This window comes from Mustela lutreola, chromosome 4, assembly GCF_030435805.1.
Source record: "Mustela lutreola isolate mMusLut2 chromosome 4, mMusLut2.pri, whole genome shotgun sequence".
NCBI lineage: Eukaryota > Metazoa > Chordata > Mammalia > Carnivora > Mustelidae > Mustela > Mustela lutreola.
In genome coordinates this window covers 174,220,375-174,246,251 of record NC_081293.1, presented here as the reverse complement: position 1 = coordinate 174,246,251, position 25,877 = coordinate 174,220,375, and the positions used below count along the sequence as shown (strand labels likewise).

The following is a 25,877-nucleotide window of genomic DNA, read 5'->3' as shown; positions in this document are numbered from 1 at the left end:
GACCTGCCATTGTTTTAAATCTCCGAAGATTCTTATGCACAGATTATCATAAACCAGGATATCACAGTCCCACTCTTGATTGTTTCTTCGAGGCAAGCTTTTGTAGGTTATGAGAAGCGCACTTTCAAATTAAGTCAATTATACTGTAGCTTCTAGTTCATCCTTGAGACTGGAATAGAATAGTTAAGAAATCGTCTCCTTGTTAAATAGACACCATGACAGTGTTTGCATAGTGTCTTGTTAACCTCCCGTGGAAGGTTAAGCGGCTTCCTCTGCATCTAAATCCGTTGCTGTGGAAAATGACTGCAGCATTGCACATACCTACCCGTGAATAGGGAGAGTGAAGACTTGCACCTGTGGGATTAGGTGTAGCAGCAGGAAGTAAGAGCATTTGCAGCGTGTAATTAACAAGGAATTTTTTTTCTCTCTTTCTCAACAGCATTTTCATCTCACTAGGTTAACTGGTGATTAATGGTTGAAAAAAATTGCTGGAGCCTACACCCTTACCCAAACTTACTCAATCACTGTTCTATTCTCTTACTTTCGCACCCAATGTCAGGGGCACTCCCCTGAAGGTCCTTCTTTTCCTTCCTCTTTTATTGATTTCTTGATGCTCATGGGCGAAGTTTTTAGATGTTTGTGTCCTTTTACTATAACTTTGTTAGCCAAATTTTTTTAAATCAAATTAGAATTCGAGAATTCCTATTTTGATTTAGAGATTACTATCCTAATAAACAAGATGGAGGAGTTAGTGCTTGGTGAACCATGGATCTCAGAGCTTTAAATGAGGGAATAAAAAAAAAAAAACACATGGACACTAAGTGGTGTTAAATCCATAAAGTGCTTGCTACTTGGTTTTTAATTGTTCTCCTCTCCTATTAAGAAAACTATAATTACCATTTAGAAAAGATTTCTAAATATAGGTCTGCAGAATACAGTATTCTTGATAAAAACTCATCCAAATCAACAGTTCCTGAAGTTTACTAGATATCTGTTTGCTAAGGCTAGTGGACACCCACCTGCACCAGCACATGTAACAATTTGTCATCTCTGCCGGGCAGTGACAGGCATCCCATTCACTGACACACCCAAAAAAACCAAAACCAAACAAACCAAAACAAACAAAAAAACCCAAACCTTAAGAGAGTATGTTCAGTTTCTGCTTTTCAGCAGAACTTCATTTCCTACTAAGACTCTATGGAATGATGGAATCAAATGCATAACATGTAATAATGGAATTAGATGCAGTGACTTCCAAAGTATGTAAATTTTACTGCCATAAAACAGAGTCTTTGCACAAAGGAGCACTGAACCAGCAATAATGTCTTCTATCCAAACACATTTGTACTATAAGTAGAAACTGTTTAAAAGGAAAATTACATCTTTTTCAGCAATTTATCAGAGATAATTACCCTTCATACACTAAAGGAAGGATAAAGAACTATAATTCTAATTGGTAAATGTCACCAACTGTTGCAGTTACTTTTACTTGTGTATATTCTTTTAATGATTATAGTCTCATGCCACAGCTACATGAAAATATATTCACTAGGTGTGAAATTCCCATATGTCACAGTTTCAAGAATAGGTAAACAGCTCAAAGATAAAGAAAGAAATAATGCTAATGAGTAATGTAAGAATTCAAGGTTTTGTTTTCCAGGCAAGTGGATCTTAATTTGCCAAAAGGGGAAGAACATAATTTTCAAAAAAAAAAAAAAAGATAAGCCCTTAATTTTGTTGAAATAAACTTTTAAATGAGCTTTACTTCACACCCTCAACCAGAGATTCTTATTTCCTTAGGAAGTGTAGAACTGTCTCAACCTACAGATTTCAGTATCTTCTCTCTTGGGTCTGCCAAAGGGAACAGCATTTAATTTTCTTTTAGGCTTAAACCATAAAGTGTTTGTTAGTTTTAGATGTTAGAAGATAAACTCTTCCTGGATGGGGTTTCATTATGTCGAATGTTATCTCGAAAGGGATTAAAGAAATAGGACAAAAGACCTTAGAATCTATGGCAAGTGTTTAAAGTCACTATTCCCCAGTCCTCCAAGCTATAGCTTGGTTTCCAATGAGTCTGATGGGTCAAGTGATTGACTAGATTAAATTTGTAAGCCTACTCTTCTGGCGAAAGAAATAAAAATGGGGTTTGGCAGGTGTGAGAAATAGTAGAACAAGCAAGCCTCTTGTTTGCATATTCTTTAACCCCCAGTTTCGCTAAGCTGTGCCCAACTGCCTTGTTATTATGTATATCATAGTAGTATGTTTCCAGGCACCTGATGGAACCTCTGATGCTGAGCTACCTTCCTGTACACGATCCATTATGTGTAGAAAAATGTTCTTTTTCCTTTTCATCCTGTGGCAGTATGTTTTCTGAATGTTCTCATTTTTTGGTGTTTTGACAAAGTTTGAGAAACATGGAAAGAAGTATTTATCTTATGGGTTAGCTGTCTTCAAGTATTAATAGTAGTAAACTTTGTGCAAATTACCCTGCCTCTTCACGGGAAAAACTGATCTAATAACACCTCCTCCCCCCCTCCCCCAAAAAAAGAAGAAACAACCTAGGTTTCTCTCTTGGTTAGCCTTGTCATTTTGTTTAAACTTTCAGACATTGCTTAAGAGAATTATGCATAAAAATAGTGAAGAAATGAATAGAAGTTGCCTCCATTAGGTTTGAAACATACTCCCTACCTTGTATGTGCGTGTTCATCAAGGGAAGACCAGTGAAGACATCTTACGAAGACATAAGTAGTTGTTTCAAATTATAGCTAATAACCGTTTGTTTTATTGGGTCATGTTTGAAAGGATCTTTGAATTTATGTGGTATATATTTCCCTTTAGGCCAAATATAAGAGCAGTAAGAGCTTCCTGTGACTCTCATTACCCAGAACTAACTTCGTTACCAAAAAATCAAAGTAATTTTTATTAATGAGATGTGTACTTCCTATATTGGGCACTGCTAAAGAGATGGGCAGTTTTATCATGGTTTATAAAATACACTCCCCTCACCAAAAAAACAATAAGAACGTTGTCCTTTTAAGGAGAAGCGCTACCACAACACTCAGAGGTATGCCTTGTTTTTCCTGCAGTGGTAATAGTGAAACGGCCCAGATTCCCTTTCACCTCATTTCTCTGCAAGATTTTAGCAAAATGAGTCTGTTGATGGAGGTTGTCAGTACATATTATGGATAGGAGATGATACAAGACTGGCTCATTTGGGCATCAGTTCCACCATTTTGTTAATGCCATCTTCTAAGCAAATGAATGACTCAATACAGATTATGGATCAACCCCAAGTGGAGATCATTCAAATCATTTAATAACTAGTCTATCTCTTCGAAACTCAAAAAAGAACTAAAGATAAGTCCGGAAGGAAAACCCTTTAGAAGCCATTCAGGTTTTTGTCCCTTCCTGGTACTGGCTTTGTAGACTCTGCTCTATTTCCCCTAACATTACAAGACACCAGATGCTGGATAACTTCAGAAGGTTACCTAATTCACACTTTAAACTCTTCCTATGAAATCGGTTCATCAGTATTCTTACTGTATTTCTAAAATAAAACAGATCTTTGAGCTAGTATTGATAAATAGGAATGAGCAGAACCAATGGGTGATCCTCAAAATTTTGGTTTCCATTTCAGTTTGTAATCCATTAAATTGTTTTGCCCAAGATCTTCCTAATAATCTTTTATTCAAATTAATAAGAAAATTTAGCTTATATGCCTTGAACACCTACAGTAGTTGAGGAAGGCAGTCCAAGGAAAACTAGCATTTTGGGTTTTAACATATATGTATAACCAGCCAGAAATAGTGACAATAACTTATATTGCCAATTAGGAAATCATTATTTCAAGTGGGGACTTTAAAAAAAAAAAATACATTCATTTATACTTGGCGTATTAACCTTTCAAGATAGCCCTTAAAGAAAGAAAATACCTGGTTAGTTTATAACCACACATCTCTACTTCTTTTACTAATGACCTCAAATTACAGTCATCAATAATAAACTTTTATTTATTTAAATTATGGAATTTACCGAAGGTGCTCATTGTCGATTTGGTATTGAGCATATTTTACTAATGTAATTTTTGAAATGATATTGGGAATTATTTTCTAAGGTTCTGATTAAATAAATAATGCTTTCACAACTGAGACCTGATCTTTTATTCCCCATGCTTTTCCCTCACAACAGAAACCTGGAATGGATCTAGCAGACACCTACATTATGTTTGTTCGGCAAAACCAGGATATTCTTCGAGAAAAGGTCAATGAGGAAATGTATATAGAAAAGCTGTTTGATGTAAGTAACTGTCCTTGCAAGGCTTCCTGGCATCGTAGAAATAGGTGCAGAAAAAATTGCATTTTGATGGTGTGCTTGCAAAGCAGACTCCTTTTCCGATCCTTTTTCTTCTATACAGCTAATGTAGTTGATATTTTTATTTCTCTGACTGTTGACAGAAGCCTAATTGGCTTCTTTTGTACATGAAAACTGTCACTGTTAGAATGAGAGTCTCAAAAACCTTCGAAGGTTAATTTTAACAAGCAAGATGATACCCAGTTTGTCACTGTGTACAGCGTTCTTTCACTCGCCTTTGCCGCATTCCATAAACAGAATCATGTTATAACGGATTTGGCTCTTCCTGTAAAAGTTTTTTGAGTCGATAGGATGCTCTTTAGTTAAACCAAGACCAAAGCGGCAGTAAAGGCAAGTACCTGCCATTCTCCTTTCTGGAACTTTTTTTTTTTTTTTTTTAAGATTTTTATTTATTTATTTGACAGAGAGAAATCACAAGTAGATGGAGAGGCAGGCAGAGAGAGAGAGAGAGGGAAGCAGGCTCTCTGCTGAGCAGAGAGTCCGATGCAGGACTCGATCCCAGGACTCCGAGATCATGACCTGAGCCGAAGGCAGCGGCTTAACCCACTGAGCCACCCAGGAGCCCTCTGGAACATTTTTTATCTTGGTTTACAGCGCTGATGGCGCGCTAACAGCATAACCCTGTAGTTTTATCAGGACAGAAGTCTTCACTGACCCATGGCAACTCCCAGAAATGGGGGATTGTGGTTTAAAGAGCATGATCATTAAGTTTCATTTGTCGAGTACCTGCAAAGGAAACTAAGAGAGCAACCCGTTTCCATCACGACGTTGTCACTCATTTATAATTATTTAACAGTCAAGTCCAAGGAAAAGGGTGCTTTGCCGGGATGTAATTTCACGTAACTCAGCACAGCGCTGGTTCTTAAACGGAATATTGGCTTTGAACTGTATTTATTTACGCGCATCTCCCCTGCATTTTAGAAATGCTTTTCTGGCAGTTTCATTTAATTATGCAAGTTACCGCAAATGTTTTCATAACAGCAATTCACGGGCTTCGTGGTGACACTCCGCAGTGGTACGTACGGAAGGTCTTGCTGCGTCACCCTCTCCGCCATGGTCTGTGGTGTCAGTGTTCGCTGTTTGTCAGGTCGGGTGGTCAAAAGGAGTCTTCCCTCTCAGATTTTGTGCCTCAAGCCTCTACCGGGGCTGTTTTACAATAAAAGTATCATCTGTTTTAATAAGCTAAGTGTTAATACGTGTGAAAAAAATGATTTCCTAAAAGCTTTTGATGCCCTGCAGGGGTAGAAAAATTATCATCTATCCAGCTGGCTCTTTTACAAAATACTGAAACCATATTAGCAACTTCTGCTTCCATTTGGTATTGCTCTGAATGTACAAGCATATGTTTTACTTCCAGATCCTCTTTGAGTCTTTTTTGCTTATGTGGTAATTTTCAGAAATGCTGAACAGAATAAGAAAATTGGATTGATGTTATACCCTTCATGTTTATTCTTTGTATAGCTAAAGCATGTATTCTATGATGAGAAAAAGGTAGACTCATCTGGAAATAGGCCATTGTATGTAGGGGAGAGAGAGAGAGAGTGAATGTGTGTGTGTGTGTGTGTGTGTGTGTGTCTGTCTGTCTGTCTTCTCTTAACATGTTCAATTTTTCATCTTGGTGATCTATTTACTACAAAGCTTGCCATCAATTCATAACAGAGGTCGAATTTCTTTCTCTATCAAGATATAACCTACTTTGGGGCATCTGGGTGGCTCAGTGGGTTAAAGCCTCTGCCTTCAGCTCAGGTCATGATCCCAGGGTCCAGGGATCAAGCCCTTCATCGGGCTCTCTGCTCAGTGGGGAGCCTGCTTCTCTGCCTACTTGTGATCTTTGTCTGTCAAATAAATAAATAAAATCTTAAAAAAAAAAAAAAAAGATATAACCTACTTCAACTCCCTCCCATTTACCAAACTTTTTTCAAAGACTTTTGGTGTGGCCAAAGGAACCAACAGAGCTAACTAAAGTGGATGCAAGGAGGTCAACATTAAAATTATGTATAGTTTAGAGGAACCCAGCTGGCTTCATTGGTAGAGCATAAAACTCTTGATATCAGGATTGTGAGTTCAAGGCCCACGTTGGGCATAGAGCTTACTTTAAAAAGAAAAACACAAAATTATGTCTAGTTTAATTGTCCTGGTTAGGTATACTTTTCTTTGATACTTAAACATCTGACATGGCTGTAAGTTAGCTATTGAAAGGAACGCTTGACAAGCAATACTGTTTTGGTTGTGAAGGTTCTGTCATTTTGCATATCCCCAGTAGGATACTGGACTTATTATTTGTGAAATAGTAATAATGTCCTTAAACATTCTAATATTTTTAAATTGCACATTTTTATTACTGTAATTAAAAATAAAAAGTAGACCCTAATTCTATTGATATGTCATCAAGAATAACATGTATGAGGGGGTACTAAGAGCCCCTAATTAGCCAAGACTGAATTTGCCTCAATTATAGTTAGTAAATGAGAGGTTATCAAGTATGTGTTGAAAGGTAAAGTAGAATGTGTATCTTAAGCAACAGATCATTACTGAGAGGCATTATATAATTATTGGAAATCCTCTTGGCTGGAGCTTAAAATAATATTGTTAGGTGTCAAGAAACAGTTGAAAATAATGACCCTATAAATACTGTTGGCAACCTTAGTCTATTAGAGGAAAAAGATTGATGAGAACGATTTTACTCAGGCATCATGACAAACTTTTGCTATTCCAATTAAAGTAAGACGTAAATAAAAGGAAAGAAAGGAAGGAAACAGAGACTCATAACTTCAGATGCAGAGGAAAATGTGCGCGCACACACACATACCTGCACATGCCCCACAGCAAGTCAACACTTAGTGGCTTAACCAACCCCAATAAGGGCATAGGGCATCCAGTTTCTGGGCATGGGCTATGAAGGATGGGCTTGGGGAGGAGGTAGAAAGGATGGTGGGGCTGAGTGATGGACACTGGGGAGGGTATGTGCTATGGTGAGTGCTGTGAATTGTGTAAGACTGATGATTCACAGACCTGCACCCCTGAAACAAATAATACACTATATGTTAATTTAAAAAATTTTTTTAAATTCAAAACATTTTCAAAAGGATAGGCCTTTAGCCAAAATAAGATTTGCTCAGTTTTGGAAATACCACAAATTGCAACATTTTTATATAAAACAGTTATTCTGAAGACACCTATCCATCCTACCTCCAATACCAACACTTTAACACTTGTGTGTTTTACTAAATAATCTTTTTTCTGCATGGTGCTCTACTCATGGGGGGAAAAAAAAAACTATTGAAAATTCTGGCAAACTTACCTGGAGAATAGTAATTAGTTGTGGTGTTTCTGATCTCAAAAACTTTTTGATCCACTAAGCATCTTAATTGTTCCTGATATTTGTAGTGAAATACTTTAGGGTTCTATTTAAATAACTATACCAGTGACTAAGGCCACATAATGACAATTACCCTAGATTTGTGTCCATCCCATTTGGGATGCACCGACAAAGAGAATGTAGCTCCTACAGCTGTCCATATACAACCCACAGAACCACAAGCCATGACCCAGGTCCTGAGCATCTCGCACAGCTAGTATTATTGTTCTGGCCTCCGCCCATAGTCTTTGTGCTCCTTATTGCCAAAGTCTTAGGGAGGATTAAAATTTGTATTCCCTGCAAGGCCCTAAAATAGGATAATCTTATACTTTTACATTAAATCTTGAAATAGGAAAGCTAAATGTACCCTTGGAAGACCAAAAAAGTTAATATTAAGGCAAATAACCAAGATATTCTACTTCATTCCATAAATGGTTAACCTTCTGAAACTTTTTTTTGCATAACACAGAAATAATTTTCTAGAAGTCTAAATAAACAATAGCAGATTCATGCTATTCATAGAAGGAACTGAGTTTGTTTTAAGGTATATCCGTAATCTCCAATTATCAAAATAGTAATCCGAGCCCGAGCTGTCACTACCACCGTTCCCAGAGCACCTCCATGTACCAGGCAATGAGCTCGGCGCTTCACTTTCATCATTTCTAACCTGCTGTCCAGATGCCATCATCCCCACTTGACCTCATTCTCAGGTTAAGGACACTCTCCCACTCACTCAGAGAAGGTAAGTGACTTGTTAAGTGTTGAATCAGACTTCAAAATTGCATCTCTCCAGTTTCAAAGTCTATGCTATCTCTACCATCCTTTAGACTTACAAAATCTGAAGTGGTAAAACAGTACTGAGGGGGGCGGGGGCGGCTGCGGGTTGCAGGCATGGACCAGGAATCCGCAAACCTGATTCCCAGCCACAGTTCCACCATGGATTGTCAGAGTGAGTTTCAAGAAGGTATGTCCCCTGCTTCAGACACAGTAGAGTTGGTACATGTAAACTGAAGAAATTAGTCTAGAACTCCAGATGGTTTCTGAGATATCTTCCAGATTTTAAACCAACTAGATTAAATTCATTTTAATTTAAGCAGTGGTGACAAAAATTAGTGGGTGGTTGAATGCTAAGGCTTGTACCCCCGGTAACCATCAGTAAGTTTTTTGGTCATAGCTGAGTAAAGGAAGGTATCCCCGCCACAAAGCAATAGCGAGTGCAGTAGATAAGGTAGAAGAGAGATTAAAAATGCTGTGCCACATGACACTCTCTGTATCTACCACAAGGGCTCTGAACCCCAATGTAGAAAATTGATTGGAACTCCGCTACTTCATATCCATGCTAAATCTTTCCGAGTGACCAGAATATTTTCAACAGAGACTATCTCTTCCTCTCAAATGGTCATCGTTACACATGTGAAGTTTAAAATCCACATGTTAAATTCACATTTTCAGTTTAGAAAAATGTGTCTTCTCTGGATAAGAGAAATCTTAAGGAAGTTTCCTGTAGTAAGATCATAGATTCACCCAAAATGTTTCTCTGCTTTGTATGCAATCACTCTTACCCCAGTGTGTTCTTTTTCTTCTATATGAAATATCATTGTCAGCAACCTTTGATAGTTTTTAATCAAACCAGAACCATCTACAACTCATCTGATCCCAATCCAGAAGTATGACAAAGATTTTCCAATGCTTAAATTCCATTTTTTATGTCTACTATGGTATGATATTTCTTCCCTCATGCTCAGGCTTCAGGACACACAGTGGCAGCCACTGACGCCTGTGTGTCACGAGAGATGCTGGACAGTCCCTTCAGAGCTTTGGATCCCTGGGTTGGATCACGGGGATATCTCCAAAGTCAAAACTGACATCTGCAGTAATTTCCCAAGAGCACCCTCTGTGGTCGTTTCATAATGTCCAAGAATATCACAACCTGAAGGTAGTTAGAGGTTGACTGAAATACATCTTATTGTCCAGGATGCATACTAAACCTGCCTACCCCTCTACCCTTTGTACATTTATTGGGCATTACCCTTCTTGAGTCCCTTTGAAACAATTTCATTTCAGCTCTCATGTTGCTGAAGACACATCAGGGTGCAGCATTTAATTGGTAAATCATGCAGATTAAACGTTCTCTTGTGTTATAAACTGATTAAATATTTAATTGTTGAAGAGTTTCATCTCAACGAGATTTTTTTTAAATATTGTTGTGATGTCTTGTGAAATTAAAAGTAATTCTTTAAATGATAGTTAATCAGTTATATTCATCTAAGTAGTGTTTTATAAAGGATTAATTTCTCAGGACTTTCCTTGAATAGAATTCTTTTCAGTAAAGAAACTCTAAATTAAACACTTTAAGTAAAATTGGCCTAAACTATATAAATGAGTTCAGTAGCCATTTTAAGATACAGTAACATACAAAGAAAAAAACTGAACCTGTTACAAGAGAATATGTGTCTCAAAATACTACTCATTTTCCATTTCTGTGCTGTTGTCTCTGGACTCTCAAATAAGAGGGGGTAGAAATGCTCAGACTTTTTAAGTGTAGTGTTTTACACCAGTGCCCAAACTTTCTGTCTCAGGAATTTATCCATCCTCAGTAAGATCAACACTACTATCTTTAACTTATTTAAAGATTCAGTTTATTATCATGTTGATTTCATGAGAGTATTTGAAATCAACAGAGCATGGATAGGAGTAGCTGCTAGATACAACTTTCCTTCCAGGATGCCCTTGGTGGTATATATTTAGAATCGAATGTCTACTCTTTCAGTCCTTTCCTTTGGATAAATTTCTTTGTGTGTGTAATCAGCCTCGTTATTGGGAATGCAGGCTGCAGCCCATTAAGCCTGAAGACTTCTTTGTCTTCTTGCATTTCTTACAATTCTGGGATATTATAGGTATATTCTCTTTTAATGTTGATTTAAAAATGGTTTTTCTCTTCAGTAATCTTCCACTTTCAAATGACTCTGAAGTTGTTACATGAACTACATAAATTAGTATAGATTCCCATTACAGAGGATTTTCTTTTTGGTGTTGTCTCTATAGCAAAAGAATTCAGATGTAAGACATTAACTGTTAGACCATTATGCCCAACCATGGTTTTTCTGTCAACATGCAAAGCGAAAAGTGAATATCATTGTCGTGTCATTACCATTATTTTCCTTCTTTGTCAATAGAAAGGGATGGATGATGTAGATCCATCGATATACTGGCGGCTATTTGAGATCACATGTTTCTAAACATGGTGATGTTATGTACGCTGGTACCTCTCTGTGTACTAAAGGCAGATAAAAAGTTCAATCTCCATTTTTGATCTGTGTTACCTTTAGCACTGTGTGATTTAGCTGCTGAGACACATTGTTTCCAAAGTGTTTGGGGGTTTTGTTCTGTCTTTTTAGTTGTTTGAATTTCTGGTTCGTCTTACCTACAGTACTTGGACTCACACTGAAGTCCTTTGACCTCTTTTAAGATAGTCATAGTCAAACCCATTCCCTAGATTGCCTTGTTTGCCTCAGGAAATGCCATACAGACCTTGCTCCTTGACTTTTTTTTTTATCCTGTCAAAGTTTGTTTCTTTTTAAAACCTCCCCTCTCGAATTAAGCTGTCTGGTTCATCTTTGTTAATAATCCTTATTTTAATGTGAAGTTATTATTTGTAAGTATAAGAATTTATAAAAGGATCTACTTTTGATGTACGGTGGGTGCCAAAATAGCTTTGGCAAGTCCAGACGCAGCTTAGGGCAGCCAAAGGCCCTCATTTGAATCTAAGCTGTTGGTGAATTAAAAACCTGAGAAACTTGAGCTACGCGTGCCTAATCGCCTAAAAGAAACTCAGCAAGAAAATGTCGTGTAGCAGGTTGATCTGATTTCTTTGATAATTCAAAAGGATCTTCAAGAACTATGTGGACTTCTTACTTATATTCTTGAAATGTGATCATGAAACACAATTGTCATTTGGCACATTCCCAGAAATACGCATCTTTGCATGAGGCACCTGGACATATGTGGCAGGTCTGGTAGAATCAGCTAATTAACAACACAGGCTTAAACAGGCACCTCATCTGGCGATGCAGCCAGTTGCCTGATGGTGCTCAGCAGGGTTGGGTAGTGCTTTTTATTTTTCTATCCTAATGGTCTGCTGCCCACCTAATTTTGCCTTATTGTCAGTCACTACTTACCGCAGCTTGGGGCCCTCCCAGGAGGCTAAATTATTATCAAAGGATTAGGGAGATGTAGCCTTGCAGCTCTGACATTTCTGATTACTTGTCTATGCCAGAACACTAATTAGCTGTGACTAATTAAGAAAAATGTCCCTGCCATAGAAAACCATTTAAAAGAACTGAGGAGTAGAAAAGCAATTCAAAAGCTGAGCAGTGCTCAGATTTGCCGATGCTCTTTAGATTTCCACCAGAGCCTTAACTCACCTTTAATTGTGCTCAGAATTTAAAAAAAAAAGAAGAAGAAGAAGAAAGAAAGAAAGGAAAAAAAAAAAAAAAGAAAATCACACATGTGAACTGATCTGAGGTTTTTCCTTGAAGAAGGGGGAAAGGAATTGTTGTTGAGCACCTAAAATCCCTTAGCAGTGGTAAAATTGTCTTTGAGGAATGGAAGATGACAAAACGTTCATTTCCATCGAGCAGTTTTCCTCCACAGCAAATGTGTAAATGTACATTGGCATTCATTCACCCAAGCCAATATCAATGACTTTATAGTCACTGAAGAACATAGAATATTCTCTTGACTGATTTTATAAAAGATAGTTAAAATGAGGACAACACATTGAGCATTTTCGAAGTTCATTAGTATTGATTTCACGCTACTTCCACATTGAAGATCTTCTGGAAGATCTGACTTGCCCACACAGAGCCTGGTTTTTCCACAGCAACTCCGCATGCTTGTACAGCAACTGGCCACTAGTAACTCATTCATGAAAATACCTGGGCTTCCCCAGAGACCAGCATCTCGGTCTGTTGACCAGTGCCAAGTTTTCAGAGAACTGGGAGCTGCTACTCACCTTCCCTTTGGACCTAACTTCATCAGCATATGACACATGACCTGAAGCCATTTCCTGTGGTGGCTTTTTCAAGTCCTCCTCTGTCAGCCACCCCATCTACAAGTCTTCCCCTGCATCCCTGTCTATGTTCACCAATGATATGGCAGCGAGAACGCCACTGTTAGACTAAGTCCAGCTGAAAAAAAAACTCTGTTTAAGGAAGTGGCTATTGTGGTAAAACCATGATTGGGTGTGTTTATTGAGTGGATTGAAAGGAAACTCTATAAAGAGAAGTGTTCAAAGGTACTTATAAACACCTAGAGAGGCCCTTAATTTCCTGATGATGACCCAGCACTAGGTAAGAATCCATCTAAATTTTCCTGTATTAATCTGGGCAAAATATTTCATTTGAAATAGAGTTCTAACCCCATCTCCCCTGAATTCTTCATGCTATTTTTTAAACCCATTTCCCCTTTTCCTCTCAGTGGCAAAAAAAACAGGTAGCCAGCATCCTCTAGGGAGTAATCCTTCCTGTATATGAAGACTGTTATTAAGGTGCTTGTCATACTTGTCCACTCTGGGATAAATAATCCCTATTTGTTTCTCTTCTCTTCATAGGCCCCTTACCTAGCCCTTTAATCATCTTTGTGGCTGTCCTTTGAAACTTCTCTAAGCGTTCTCTGTCATGGCTTAGGGTTTTGACTCAGGAATCAGATGCGGTGTTTGAATGCGGCTGGACAAGATTCTTTCAGGCCATGTTCCTTCTGTGCATTCTGATAAATAACATTCCCATACTTTGGCTCTACAGATGCCCATAAATGTGGTTCCATATACTCCCCACATTTTTTTGTGTCAACGTGTTGACGTTCCCCTCAGTTAACTGCCTGCACTATACGCAAATAATGTATTTGTTTATTGTTGGAGAATGTCCATTCCGTTGATTTTTTTTAAACATTTTTTTAAAAAGATCTTATTTATTTATTTGACAGAAAGAGATCATAAGTAGGCAGAGAGAGGGGGGAAGCAGGCTCCCCACTGGGCAGAGAGCCAATGTGCGGCTTGATCCCAGGACCCTGGGATCATGACCCGAGCTGAAGGCAGAAGCTTGACCCACTGAGCCACCCAGGCGCCCCCAGTTGATGTTTTAGATGCATAAGGAAACCTCCAATTCACTGTTCAATTACTATGTGTAAAGCCTGGTGGGGAATGTTGGGGTAAAAAGGTTTGGTATTGTTTTGTCCCACAGAGTTGGGTATCTCTGTCACGGGGACAATGGATTCTAATTAAAATAGGAAATTGAGGGTGCCTGGGTGGCTCAGTGGGTTAAGCCTCTGCCTTCAGCTCAGGTCATGATCCCAGGGTCCTGGGATCGAGTCCTGCATCAGGCCCTCTGCTCAGTGGGGAGCCTGCTTCCTCCCACCCCACCCCCATCTGTCTCTCTGCATACTTGTGATCTCTCTCTCTGTCAAATAAATAAACAAAATCTTTAATAAAATAAAATAGGAAATTGAAACTCCTCTTATTAACCATTTGTTCATCTAGCCAATATTTATTCCATAGAGGCCACACACTATGTGGCAACATCAAAGAAGATATACCAAGTCCCTGATTTAAGGGAACTTACAATCTTATGATCAAATGGGACTACCGAAAAAGTGAACTTCTCATTAAAATGCTTTACATTTTCGTCTATGGAATAGATATGAACATATTTTCTTTCAAATGGGTGTATTATGGAGAAGTAAAATCTAATTCCCTTTCAAAAGGGGTAACAGTGATCGTAAAATTCATTTATTTGTCTGTCTGTTTCAGATGGAAGACTGGAAACTTGCCAAAAGTTAGGGCCAATGCAAGGTTTGTACCTAGCTCCATAACTACGAGGTAATGTAAAGGGAAAGATACGCTCTCCCTTTCTACCCTTCATGGGTTCCTTGCTCAAAGCCAGGCTTACTTCAAATCCCAGGAGAGTTCTCTTGTGCCCTTTTACTGAAGTCAACAATGCCATAATGGTGATATTTTTCTGCATTTTTTAAAAAAAAAAGCTCATAAAGCCAACAAGTATAGAAGTCACGCAGGACATGTCCCTTGGCGGTGAAAATTCACAGGTAGCACTGCCAGCCCTATTCCAGATGTCCCCCCACAGCCTTAGATAACCCCCAGGAGTGGGGACCAGTGCCCCTAAGCATATGCTGGAGAGCCAGCTCCCTGCTCACGTGACAGAGCTGAGCACATCAACATCTGAGCACGTAGTATTATGTCTTTATGTGTAAGACTATGTATGTGGATACTGATGTATGACCTAGACCTGGGGGCACATTCTCCTTTATTCAATTCATCCCTTAAAATGAAATCAGACTGCCACATTTAAAGCTCTGTTTAGGTCCTATGTTCAATTTCTTTAGCCAGATGCCATTGTTTATCTTTTGGTGATTTCTACAACTTTCACATCTATTCAACTACTTTTTCTATTATTGAAACATGTGAATCAAGTCAACAACCTGGCTCTCATACTCTTCTTTCCTCTCTATGTTTAAAAAAAAAAAAAAAATGCTCTGTCATCATCATACATGCAGTACTTTCTGTCTCCAAATATTTTTTTTTAAGATTTTATTTATTTATTTATTTATTTATTTATTTATTTGACAGAGAGAAATCACAAGTAGATGGAGAGGCAGACAGAGAGAGACAGAGGGAAGCAGGCTCCCCGCTGAGCAGAGAGCCCGATGCGAGACTCGATCCCAGCACCCTGAGATCATGACCTGAGCCAAAGGCAGCGGCTTAACCCACTGAGCCACCCAGGCGCCCCCAAATATTTTTTTTTAAGATTTTTATTTATTTATTTGACAGAGATCACAAGTAGGCAGAGAGGCAGGCAGAGAGAGGAAGAAATCGGCTCCATGCTGAACAGAGAGCCCAATGCGGGGCTCAATCCCAGCACCCTGGGATCATGACCTGAGCTGAAGACAGAGACTTTAACCCACTGGGCCACCCAGGCGCCCCACTGTCTCCAAATATTCAAAAGCAAATAGGCAATGCATGATATGTGCCAATCTGCTAAGGGCTGGAGATAGCAATAAAAATAATCCTTGGATGCTTCCCGTCCTTTGCAGCCATACCAGCACACCATGCAATATTTTCATAGATGCCTTATAGAGTTCGAGGCGCAGAAAATATGGGAGCATCTGATTCTGCCTAATAAGAGATAGTAGTGGCTTCCTAGCAGAAATAGTGGTTGAAAAATGAATCTCAAAGGTGGACATAGATCTGGCCAGGAAACATACCTCAGGATAAAAGTCTAGGCGGAGAGACTGACATGCCCAGAAATCCTAGATTTAGAGAAACCCAACATTGAGCAGAGGAGCAGATCAGTCAGCTTATGGAGAATGGATCCTATGGGCATGGCCCATGAGGTGGAGACAGAACGGTAGCTAGTTAGTCCAGTCCTTCCAGCACTCTCAAAAAGTAATTTGGGAATGATTGTTCTCCATTTTTATAAGGAAACTGAAACAGGAAGACCTGCTATTAGTTAATTCTCAGGCCTAGATTTTCTCTCAAACTGTGCCATTCAATAACCATGCCAGGAGTCTGATTTATTTTTATTCAGATCCTATGTATGAATTTAGATGCAATATTGACCAAAATTTTATATATAGTGGTTTTTTTAAAAGATTTTATTTATTTGACACACAGAGATCACAAGTAGGCATAGAGGCAGGCAGAGAGGGAGAGAGGAGGAAGCAGGCTCCCTGCTGAGCAGAGAGCCCGATGCGAGCCTCGATCCCAGGACCCTGAGATCATGACCTGAGCCGAAGGCAGAGGCTTAACCCACTGAGCCACCCAGGCGCCCTATATATAGTGTTTAACATGAGTCATTCAACATGATGAAAAAGTCATTGTGCCCACGTGAACCATGCAGTGGCGATGGGCCCCAGACCGCTCTCCACAACAGTGATAACTGGACTGACTGCCGAGTTTGGCCAAACCAATAACTGGGATTAGTCATTTTAGTCAAAAAATTAGTCAAACCAGCCCACATCCCATCATTTGTCACGAAGTAGTAGAGAGGGAGAACAACTGATTATCTGAAATTTTCACTTATAATCTTTTTTAAAGATTTTATTTATTTATTTGACAGACAGAAATCACAAGTAGGCAGAGAGGCAGGCAGAGAGAGAGGGGGAGGCAGGCTCCCCGCCGAGCAGAGAGCCCGACTTGACTCAGGGCTCCATCCCAGGACCCTGGGATCATGACCTGAGCTGAAGGCAGAGGCTTTAACCCACTGAGCCACCTGGTGCCTCACTTATAATCTTTTTAACACCAGCTGAAGAGTCCCAGAATAAAACGACAGAGGCACTTACCTGCTTGATAACCATGAATAATAAAGGGCAGTATTGATTTTGTTTGATTTTAAAGATTTATTTATTTGCGGGAGAGAACATGCTCATCAGTGAGGGGAAGAATGGGGAGGGGCAGAGGGAGAGGGAGGAGGCAGACTCCCTGCTGAGCACAGAGCCCCAGATCCTGGGACCCTGAGGTCATGATCTGAGCAGACACTGAGAGTCAGACACTCAACTGACTGAGCTACCCAGGTGCCCCCAGAACAGTATAAACTTTAATTACTTTGTGTAGTGGAGGTAAAGATAGGCTAGCTTAATAATATTATTTCAGGACATTTTGGAATGACAGGAATTTTGGATGAATGAAATAGTAGCAAGAAAGAGCTTCTACAACTCCCAGATTACGGAATTTATCCTGTTCTGTAACTTACTCTGTTTTGTAACTGAACAGGATCTAACTCACCTAGAAATAGCTTGGTATTTATACATTTTTTGGTCAGTTTTTTTGTTGTTGTTTTTGCTTTTTACTGAACTTTTTAAAATTATTATTTTCATTAATGTATAATGTATTATTTGCCTTGGGGTACAGATCTATGAATCGTCAGGCTTACACACTTCCCAGCACTCACCATAGCATATACCCTCCCCAATGTCCATACCCAAATACCATCTCCCTACCACTCCCACCCACCCCCCAACCCTCAGTTTGTTTTGTGAGATTAAGAGTCTCTTACGGTTTGTCTCCCAGGTTTTTAAAAGTAATCTCTACTCCCAATGTAGGGCTCAAACTCATGACTCTGAGATCAAGAAAGTCAGCTGTTCTACTGACTGAGCTGGCCAGGCACCCCTACATTTTTGTTTAAAAGAGAAAGTGTGGGAGCAGAAGAATTGAACTTCAAGAATAGGAAAGCTTTTTCAGCATTCAACAAACATACTAGGTACCTACTATCCTACTGTATGTCAATCCTCCTGTGTTATTAGCACTTTGTACATTTTCTTAACAGACATCAAAGCACTCATAAACTCTCCTTTGCAGACTTCCTGATAGAGGTAGAAAATGAAAACCACCCTGAGTATGAGGTTATTGAACATGGAAAAAGAAAAACATGAATCAAATGCTCTTCGGTTCGATGTTTAAAAAAAAAAAAATGATGGGGCGCCTGGGTGGCTCAGTGGGTTAAGCCGCTGCCTTCGGCTCAGGTCATGATCTCAGGGTCCTGGGATCGAGTCCCGCATCGGGCTCTCTGCTTGGCAGGGAGCCTGCTTCCCTCTCTCTCTCTCTCTCTGCCTGCCTCTCCATCTACTTGTGATTTCTCTCTGTCAAATAAATAAATAAAATATTTAAAAAAAAAAAATGATGAAAGTAGTATATATAGATCGAGCCCCCTTATGAATGAACCAAGGATTTCTTTCCCACCTTGCATTGTTTTGTTACAGTTGAAAAAAAAGAGCCCTTCCCAGTATTCCTAAGCATTAAAGTGTATAGCACTTTGAAGCATCTTAAGAATCAGGGGCACCTGGCTGGCTCAGGAACACATTAGACTCTTGATCCTAGGGTCATGTGTTTGAGCCCCACGCTTGGCTCAAGATTTTTTGAAAAAAATCTTAAGAATGGGATACGTGGGGATGGCATAATGCAAGGGCCATTTGGCTGGTTATCCTAACAGAGTATGATTCTTGAAAGAATTTATTTGCATTACATATTATTAGGTTTACAAATATCTTTGGTCTTTGGAAATGTAGATTGTTTTAACTTGCTAGCAAATGTGATAGACTTCTTTGAAACAATAAGCAATTTCCTGTTTACTTCACAGTCCTGTGTTTCAAGACTATCAGGAACCCCCAAGAATAGTGAATACAGATTTCTTGTTGTCTGCTGGAAGTAGGGAACTACCCTTAAAGAATCTTGATTTTATTGACAGAACAGACTGGTTTCTAGAAGGAAATGGAATAAACCTAGTAGTCATAAGTACAGACTCTAAAGTATGGATATAAGATATAAAATTATGTCTTATAAATAAGATATAAAATATAAATCCCACTTATACTTAGTGTATAAACCTGACTAACATGCTTTATCTAAACTCAGTTTTCCACCCATATAAGCTCAGTTTCCACATATGCAACATGGGAATAATAGCTATCTCATGAAGTCTGTTGTGAGAATAATTTTATTTTTAAATTTTATTTATGTATTTATTTGAGAGTGAGACAGAGCACAAGCAGGGGGAGAGGCAGAGAGCAGGCTCCCCACTGAGTGGGGAGCACGACTCAGGGGTCAATCCCGGAACCCCGGGATCACAACCTGAGACAAAGGCAGACACTTAACCAACTGAGCCACCCAGCACCCCTAGTTGTTTTAAGAATTAAATGAAATTTTAACTGATGAACTTAAATTTCCCAGGGAAGACTTAGCAAGTATATCAGATGCCTTTGTAATCGGAATCCATAAAAATAATTACATGAAAACTGCACCTTACAGTTCATTAGGAATCTCATTCATTCCTCATGACATGTGATTGTTTCATTTTTACAGTTTGTTCTTCATTAAAAAGCCAAAATGAGGGCACCCGGGTGGCTCAGTCAGTTAAGCATCTGCCTTTGGCTCAGGCCATGAACGCCAGGGTTCTGGGATCAAGTCCCATGTCAGGCTCCCTGCTCAGTAAGGAACCTGCTTCTCCTTCTCCCTCTGCCTGCCACTCCCCCTGCTTATGCTCTGTCTCTCTCTCTCTCTCTGACAAATAAATAAATAAATATCTTTTTTTAAAAAGGCCAAAATGAATAAGCTTAAAACAGACAAAATAACAGGTGATAGAAAGTTCTGGAACTCTAGCTTCCCCCCCCCCCCCATAAAGCTGTATTTAAACACCATGAAAAAGGGAAAAGGTGTGATAGTTTGGCTTTTCCCTGCAGTTCATTCTTATAACAATCACAGGCTGTATCGGTTCCAATCGTGCCATTTATTCTGATAATTAAACCTAATATCATAGGATTTCTGGAGAACATCAAAATCTTATTTAAAAGTTAGATTCACCTCATTTGTCCTTCATCTGACAGAAGAGAAAACTGAGAGAAGAAGCTTTGACAGGCTCAGTCAGTCAACTAGCCACATAAAAGGTGTTGGCCATTCTGCCCTCTCAGCTTCGATATTGATGTCCTTCTCCGGGGTATGGACAGTCAGCCCTCAGCTGCCATATTCAGAGGCAGGTCTGTCCTTCTGGCATGAACCAGGCTCTGGGTCTAGCTGGGAATGTTGATAGGTATAGGTTGGGTTGAACACTTCCCATAATTCTCACCATAATACACTGGTTTCAGTTTTCCTGAAATGTAGCCCTTACTCCTATTCCAAGCCCACAAAAAAAGCACACTTTAAACTTTATAGATACTTGCGTTTCGGGAGTCTGTTTTATGGAAACATATAACATCATTTCTGAGATACCTCATGTAAGGGCCGGGGGTGGGGGGGGGGTAGTGATGTTGGTGTTACTGTTTCAAATTTACCATTAATATAAAATTTGCATTTTAGTGTTTGGAAATGGGAAGTGACTGGCCACAAGTTTAGCTATGTGGAATAGACATGCTGCCGACAAAAGGAACACACAATGTACAATGAAACATTTGCATTTACTTTTTAATATACTGGTGAAACTGTAGGGCATTAATGTTTCTAAATATTTTGTCACTCTCCAAAGCTACAAAATGATCTTAAAGAATGCTTTTATCAAGTCAACCTTCAGCATTTCAAAATGTTATTTGCTCTTTAATACGATTCAACCTAGCATCTGAAAGGTAGTTTCCCAAGATGACCTTTTCCAGATGGCATTTCACTTCAACTTGGTTCTTCAATACTTCTAAAACAGACAGCTTCCCTTGAAATAAATGAAGAAATAGACTATGGAAATTGAGCCATTCCAGATCTTAGTGCACTAAAAAAAGTGTTGGATTGTTTTCTGGTTTTTTTGTGTGTTTTTTGGTTTGTTTTTTTTCTGTTGTTCACCTATTGAGTTAAGCATAGCTGGAGAAGAATGAAAATATATCAACTAGTTGTACCAATTCATAATCAATAAAAAGCTAAACAGTTAAGCAGAAAATTTATCACAGATTTGTTCCTAGCAAAGCAGCTATTTCTGCCTTGCCATCATCATCAGAAGCCACATTCTGACAGAAATCATTTGCTTGAAGCAGCCGTGATATATAAACCCTATGTGGTCTCGTGATTCAGATTTAGGAATATCAGCCACAGAGGGTCTAAAGGCATTGTGCATTAGTCCGTATTGAGACCTCATTCCAGGTGGCCAGCAGCTGGACTTTTTAAAAACAAAATTTCCAAAATAAATGGGAAGCGCTTGTTTCCAGGCAGCGAGTCTTTTATTTAATTGAATCATCCTCAAAAACATCATAAATTAGGCAGAAAAGGGAGTTGTGCGTATTTAATATATTTGTTTTATATTTCCCCTAGTCAACGGAATAATGAAATTCCTTAACTACTTCTCTTTAACTTGCACGAAGAAAGCACGGTATGTTGCTAAATCTCTTTTCACCGGCACCGCGGAGAAACAACTTTAATCCTTGTTAGAAAATTGCCGAGTCTGGGACTGACAAAGAGCTCATGCTTGGTCCATTGTTAGTGCTCCCTGGCCCCAAGAGCAGAGCCCTTTACAGCTGCGTGGATCCCGCCCGGCTCAGCTGCACTATTTAGGAGAGGAGGTTTGTCAATTTCTATTGACAATGGAGAGAGTTTTTCAGGGCCTGTAGCAGTGCTCACACAGTCGGGGATCAATGCCAGCCATTCAGACTGCACCCTCTTTCATTGCTTTGGTTTGTTAATTCAAGACTAAAGGTCCACTGAGGGGGTTCAGGGTGTTTAAGAAAGCTGATGAACTGTTTAAGAAAGCTGATGAACTGCGAGCGTTTATAGCCCTGGTGTGGCAATTTCCATAGTCAGTGGCAACTCCTGGCACTGAGGGAGCTGTGTCCTTGTTGACCCTCTTGTTATTAAAAATGCACAAGTGCTACGCTTCTCAATATTTCAACACTCTTTCATTGTCAATACCACCTTCTGAGCCCTTCAGCTTGTTGCTTGCTCTAAAGATCTTCTTAGATTGGGTTTGAAAACTTCACCTTAAACACTAGATTAGACTGATGTTCTGTTTTCCGTGCTCCTGTTGATTTGTTGAACCTTCCCAGGGCTGGAAAGCAAGTAGCAGCTTGATGGGGAGACGGGCTGCTAATATGATTTACCAGTCTACAGTCATGCACAATAAGTGTGAATAAATACAGGGGTCTCACAGAGTCAACCCTAGCCTTTCCTTTTCTTTTCTTTTTGCTTTAAAAGAAATATCTCAAGAAAATGAAGTGAGTAATGCATGCCCTTACAGGAGTTGAAGAAGAAAGAAGAAGAAAAAAATATATTTTTTTTTTTGTTAAAAGTAGTAGGCTGCTGTCATGGATTGATGTGGAGGTGGGGGGAGTGTAGAATATACACTTACTGCTTTCTTCCTAAGTAGACCAAAGCAAAGAATGAAGCGGTAATGCCATACCCATGACTTCAGTGCAATCTGCAGTGCCCCTTCCTTGTCATTCCCCCGAAGGGAAAAAGTGAATGGTCAACCAGATTGTTTTATAAAGTTCACTTTTCCTGAAATGAAAGGACATTTGCTAACATTCAGACTTTCCTGCACATTTGCCCTTTTGAATGTTTCTTTTTTCTTTTCTTTTTTTTTTTTTTTCCCTCTCCTTTGTGTTGGGGAGGTTGCTTTTGCTTGGGTGGGTGAAAATGAAGCGGATCTACCTGTGAGTTTTGTGTTAAGATGAAAAAAAAAAAAAATGGAACCTACCATATGCCAGCATCCAACAGAGGAACATATCAATTCCAGCACCAGAAATAGGAAAGTGCTGGAGATTTCTTTTCGGTGGTTTTATTTGCTTATTTGTTTGCATGGAGTGTGTGTGGCTGTGTTTGTGTGTCTCTTTCACCATATACAAGAAAGAAACAGTCCTAGTGGGTTTTGTGCTGTTGTTAGTAACAACATAAACTCTGAGCTAAAGTGCTGCTTTCCTTTAATTACCTGATTTAGCTGAAAATCCTCAAAATGCTTTGCCTCGGAAACCAAGAAATATGCATTTTTACCTGAAAAGAATAATTTTTCTTATAGAACTTTCCTTATCGAGTAATTGGTTGCCTTTCAAACTAAGATGATGGTAAAGTAGCTGAAGTTTTTACTTCACAATGGTTCTCTTTTCTTCTCTGTTTTTATCGTTAACTTACGATCATTTTATCCCCAGTTGATTTTTCTCTAAAATTACAATTTTGGCATTGTGTTGAAGACATGCTGTTAATAATAAATTTCTATGTTACATTAGATGTCCTTTTGATTATCACTTAATCAGAAGTATCATGTGTAATGGGAAAAGGAGTTAACTTTAAATTGTGTAAAGATTTTTTTAAAAACATAAAGGTGCCTATGGAGAAATTCTCAGAAAGTGTTTTCATTTCCCTCAAATTCATACAACTTACCATAGATATAGTAACTTTATAATCTAACAGACAGATTAACTAGTAAGGTATGCTAGACTTAATATATCATATTTTGCTCCCCAACAAAAAAAAATTATCTCTTACAGAAGGGTTATAATTTAAGAGTCATAACCATGATGACTGCATTTTAGCTTTCAAATTATCTGGAGACTGCTATAGGGTGAGAGTCTTAACTTAGTATCTCATATTTGCTATCACCATTACCCAAGAGTGTTTACCTATATTAAAATAGAACTCAAGAGGTTGAGACTATACATAATTTGAAATAGGGAAGTATAGGATTGAAATACCATTGGCAATTACTGTGTTACTTACTAATTGCTAATTACTTCATTAGCAATTTTTTTTTAAGAATTTAAGGGTATATCTTATTTTTGTAAAACTTGTTCCTGATACTTTTATAATGTCCAGAAAATTAAGAAAACAACCTTTAGGAAAGAGCAAAATTAGGTACATGAATAACATTTTTTAAACAATCATAGCCTATCTCACATTTTGAAAACCTGGAATTTTCATTCATCCATGTGCTATCATAATGTTTAGCAAATCAGTTATTCCTTTTAATTAGCTTATCTCATTTTATCTATGTATGTTCAGTGTACTAACAAATTAATAGAAATAAGTCTTATGAAATGTGACACTGATTCATGTTTCATTTAGGCTTAAAATACCATTTCTTATACTAAATTTTATCAGAACAATGTTAGATACAAATCCAGATAAATTTCATACTTATTCGTAGCAAATAAGATTTCTCTTAACGATTGAAATTACTATTTAATTATGGAAGAAAATATTTTTTAAGTTTTTTTCCTGTATTTGTATACCTAAACAGACATGCATCCCATGTTCTTGACCTCTAGTGTCACTATATTTCTGTATACAAAAGGGACTCAAAATCCCTTCTCTTTCCAAAAACTTTTGTCATTTCCTACGAGCTGAATGGACTTTGCTATTTCTCAAGGTTATCTGAATAAGGAGCATTATTATTTTTACAGTATCATCCAAACCTAGCTCTAGCATGGAGTGGCGAATCTCTTAAAATGCTACCACTAATGGTAGATAGCCCTTTAAAAAAAAAAAAAAAAAAAAAAAAGTCTTCTTTTACTATACTCCTAAACATTACCTAGGAGCAGGAAATTACATGAGAGAAGAATTTTGATTTTCCCCTCAAAAGAGTGGGAATAAAGAAGAAAAAATAGGAACCCTCCAAAAACACTAGCAAAATGAAACCAGTTCTTTCACGATTTAGTCTTTTCGTTTCTGATAGACAGCAATTCCATCCTGATAAAGTGCCTTCCTAAGATCCAAAATCTTTATTTTAGGTAGTTTTAAAACATCTTGACAAATACTCCGCAACCACTAGTAGGTAGGGGTGTGATTGCAGATCCCTGGCTCCTAAGCCGTGGCAGGGCTTTCCGTCGCTTCTCTAGCCTGTTATTTCTGGGTACTGACTGCGTGTGTCATGGCATAACGCATCCACTCTTCGATTTTTACATAATATACAGGCTAATAAGAAATTTCCCTCCGAAAATAATTCACCTGCTTCGTCCTGCTGTTCAGGAGCCCATTCAACCCGTAACGTGTATTTAGTGCCCTTTGTTACCTACAGATTACAAAGCAGGCCACTAGGCTACAAGTGCGGGAACACGGTTTCCCATGAATATGTTCCGGCTGAAAGACTCATGTTAATTCATGTAGAGAACAGCCCAGGTCAACGTAGCAGATTTTCTAGCAAAACATACAATTCTGTTAACAGGAAATTATAGCATTATTGACTTCAAGTGCTGATCTGTGGTCATTCCAGAGTGTGTCATTACCCCCTCATTACCGAATCTGTTACATGAATACTGCAGAGGCTGTTTTTCTGTTTTGTTCTCCTCCCCTGTGCCCCCATCCTTCTTTCCAGCAATGGTACAGCAGTTCCATGAAAGTCATTTGTGTCTGGTTGGCTGATAGATTAGACCTTCAGCTTCATATTTACCAACTGAAGACGCTCATCAAGATTGTGAAGGTAAACAAAATGTGTTTGGATGTGAATTGCCCACCAAGCTATGAAGGGTAATGGCTAGATATTGACATACAAAAAAAAAAATGGCATTTGATGTAACTGGGTGGATATAAGTACTTTAAAAACATCACTCTCGGCAATGACAGGCTACTCTTCACTTACATTTTCAGTTAGATTATTAAGTCAATGCTAATCGTTCTTTTCTTCCCTAATGAAATATATTTGGTCCAGTAATCACACTTTAAGATAATGTACAGAAAGCCTCAGAC

The 25,877-nt window shown here is 38.6% G+C and overlaps 1 protein-coding gene across 21 annotated transcripts in view; it reads left to right on the top strand.

Moving 5' to 3' along the window:
- The window catches only part of CADPS2 (calcium dependent secretion activator 2), a 533,537-nt gene that overhangs the window by 501,528 nt on the left and 6,132 nt on the right, over positions 1-25,877 (top strand). For 19 of the 21 annotated variants that reach the window (XM_059171704.1, XM_059171699.1, XM_059171709.1 and 16 more), the window contains 2 exons: positions 4,189-4,296; positions 25,507-25,611. In XM_059171704.1, coding sequence (XP_059027687.1) covers positions 4,189-4,296; positions 25,507-25,611 — 213 coding nt within the window. Of the gene's footprint in view, positions 1-4,188; positions 4,297-5,352; positions 7,283-25,506; positions 25,612-25,877 lie in introns of those variants that run through there. The other 2 variants (XM_059171703.1, XM_059171710.1) reach the window with 2 other exon arrangements.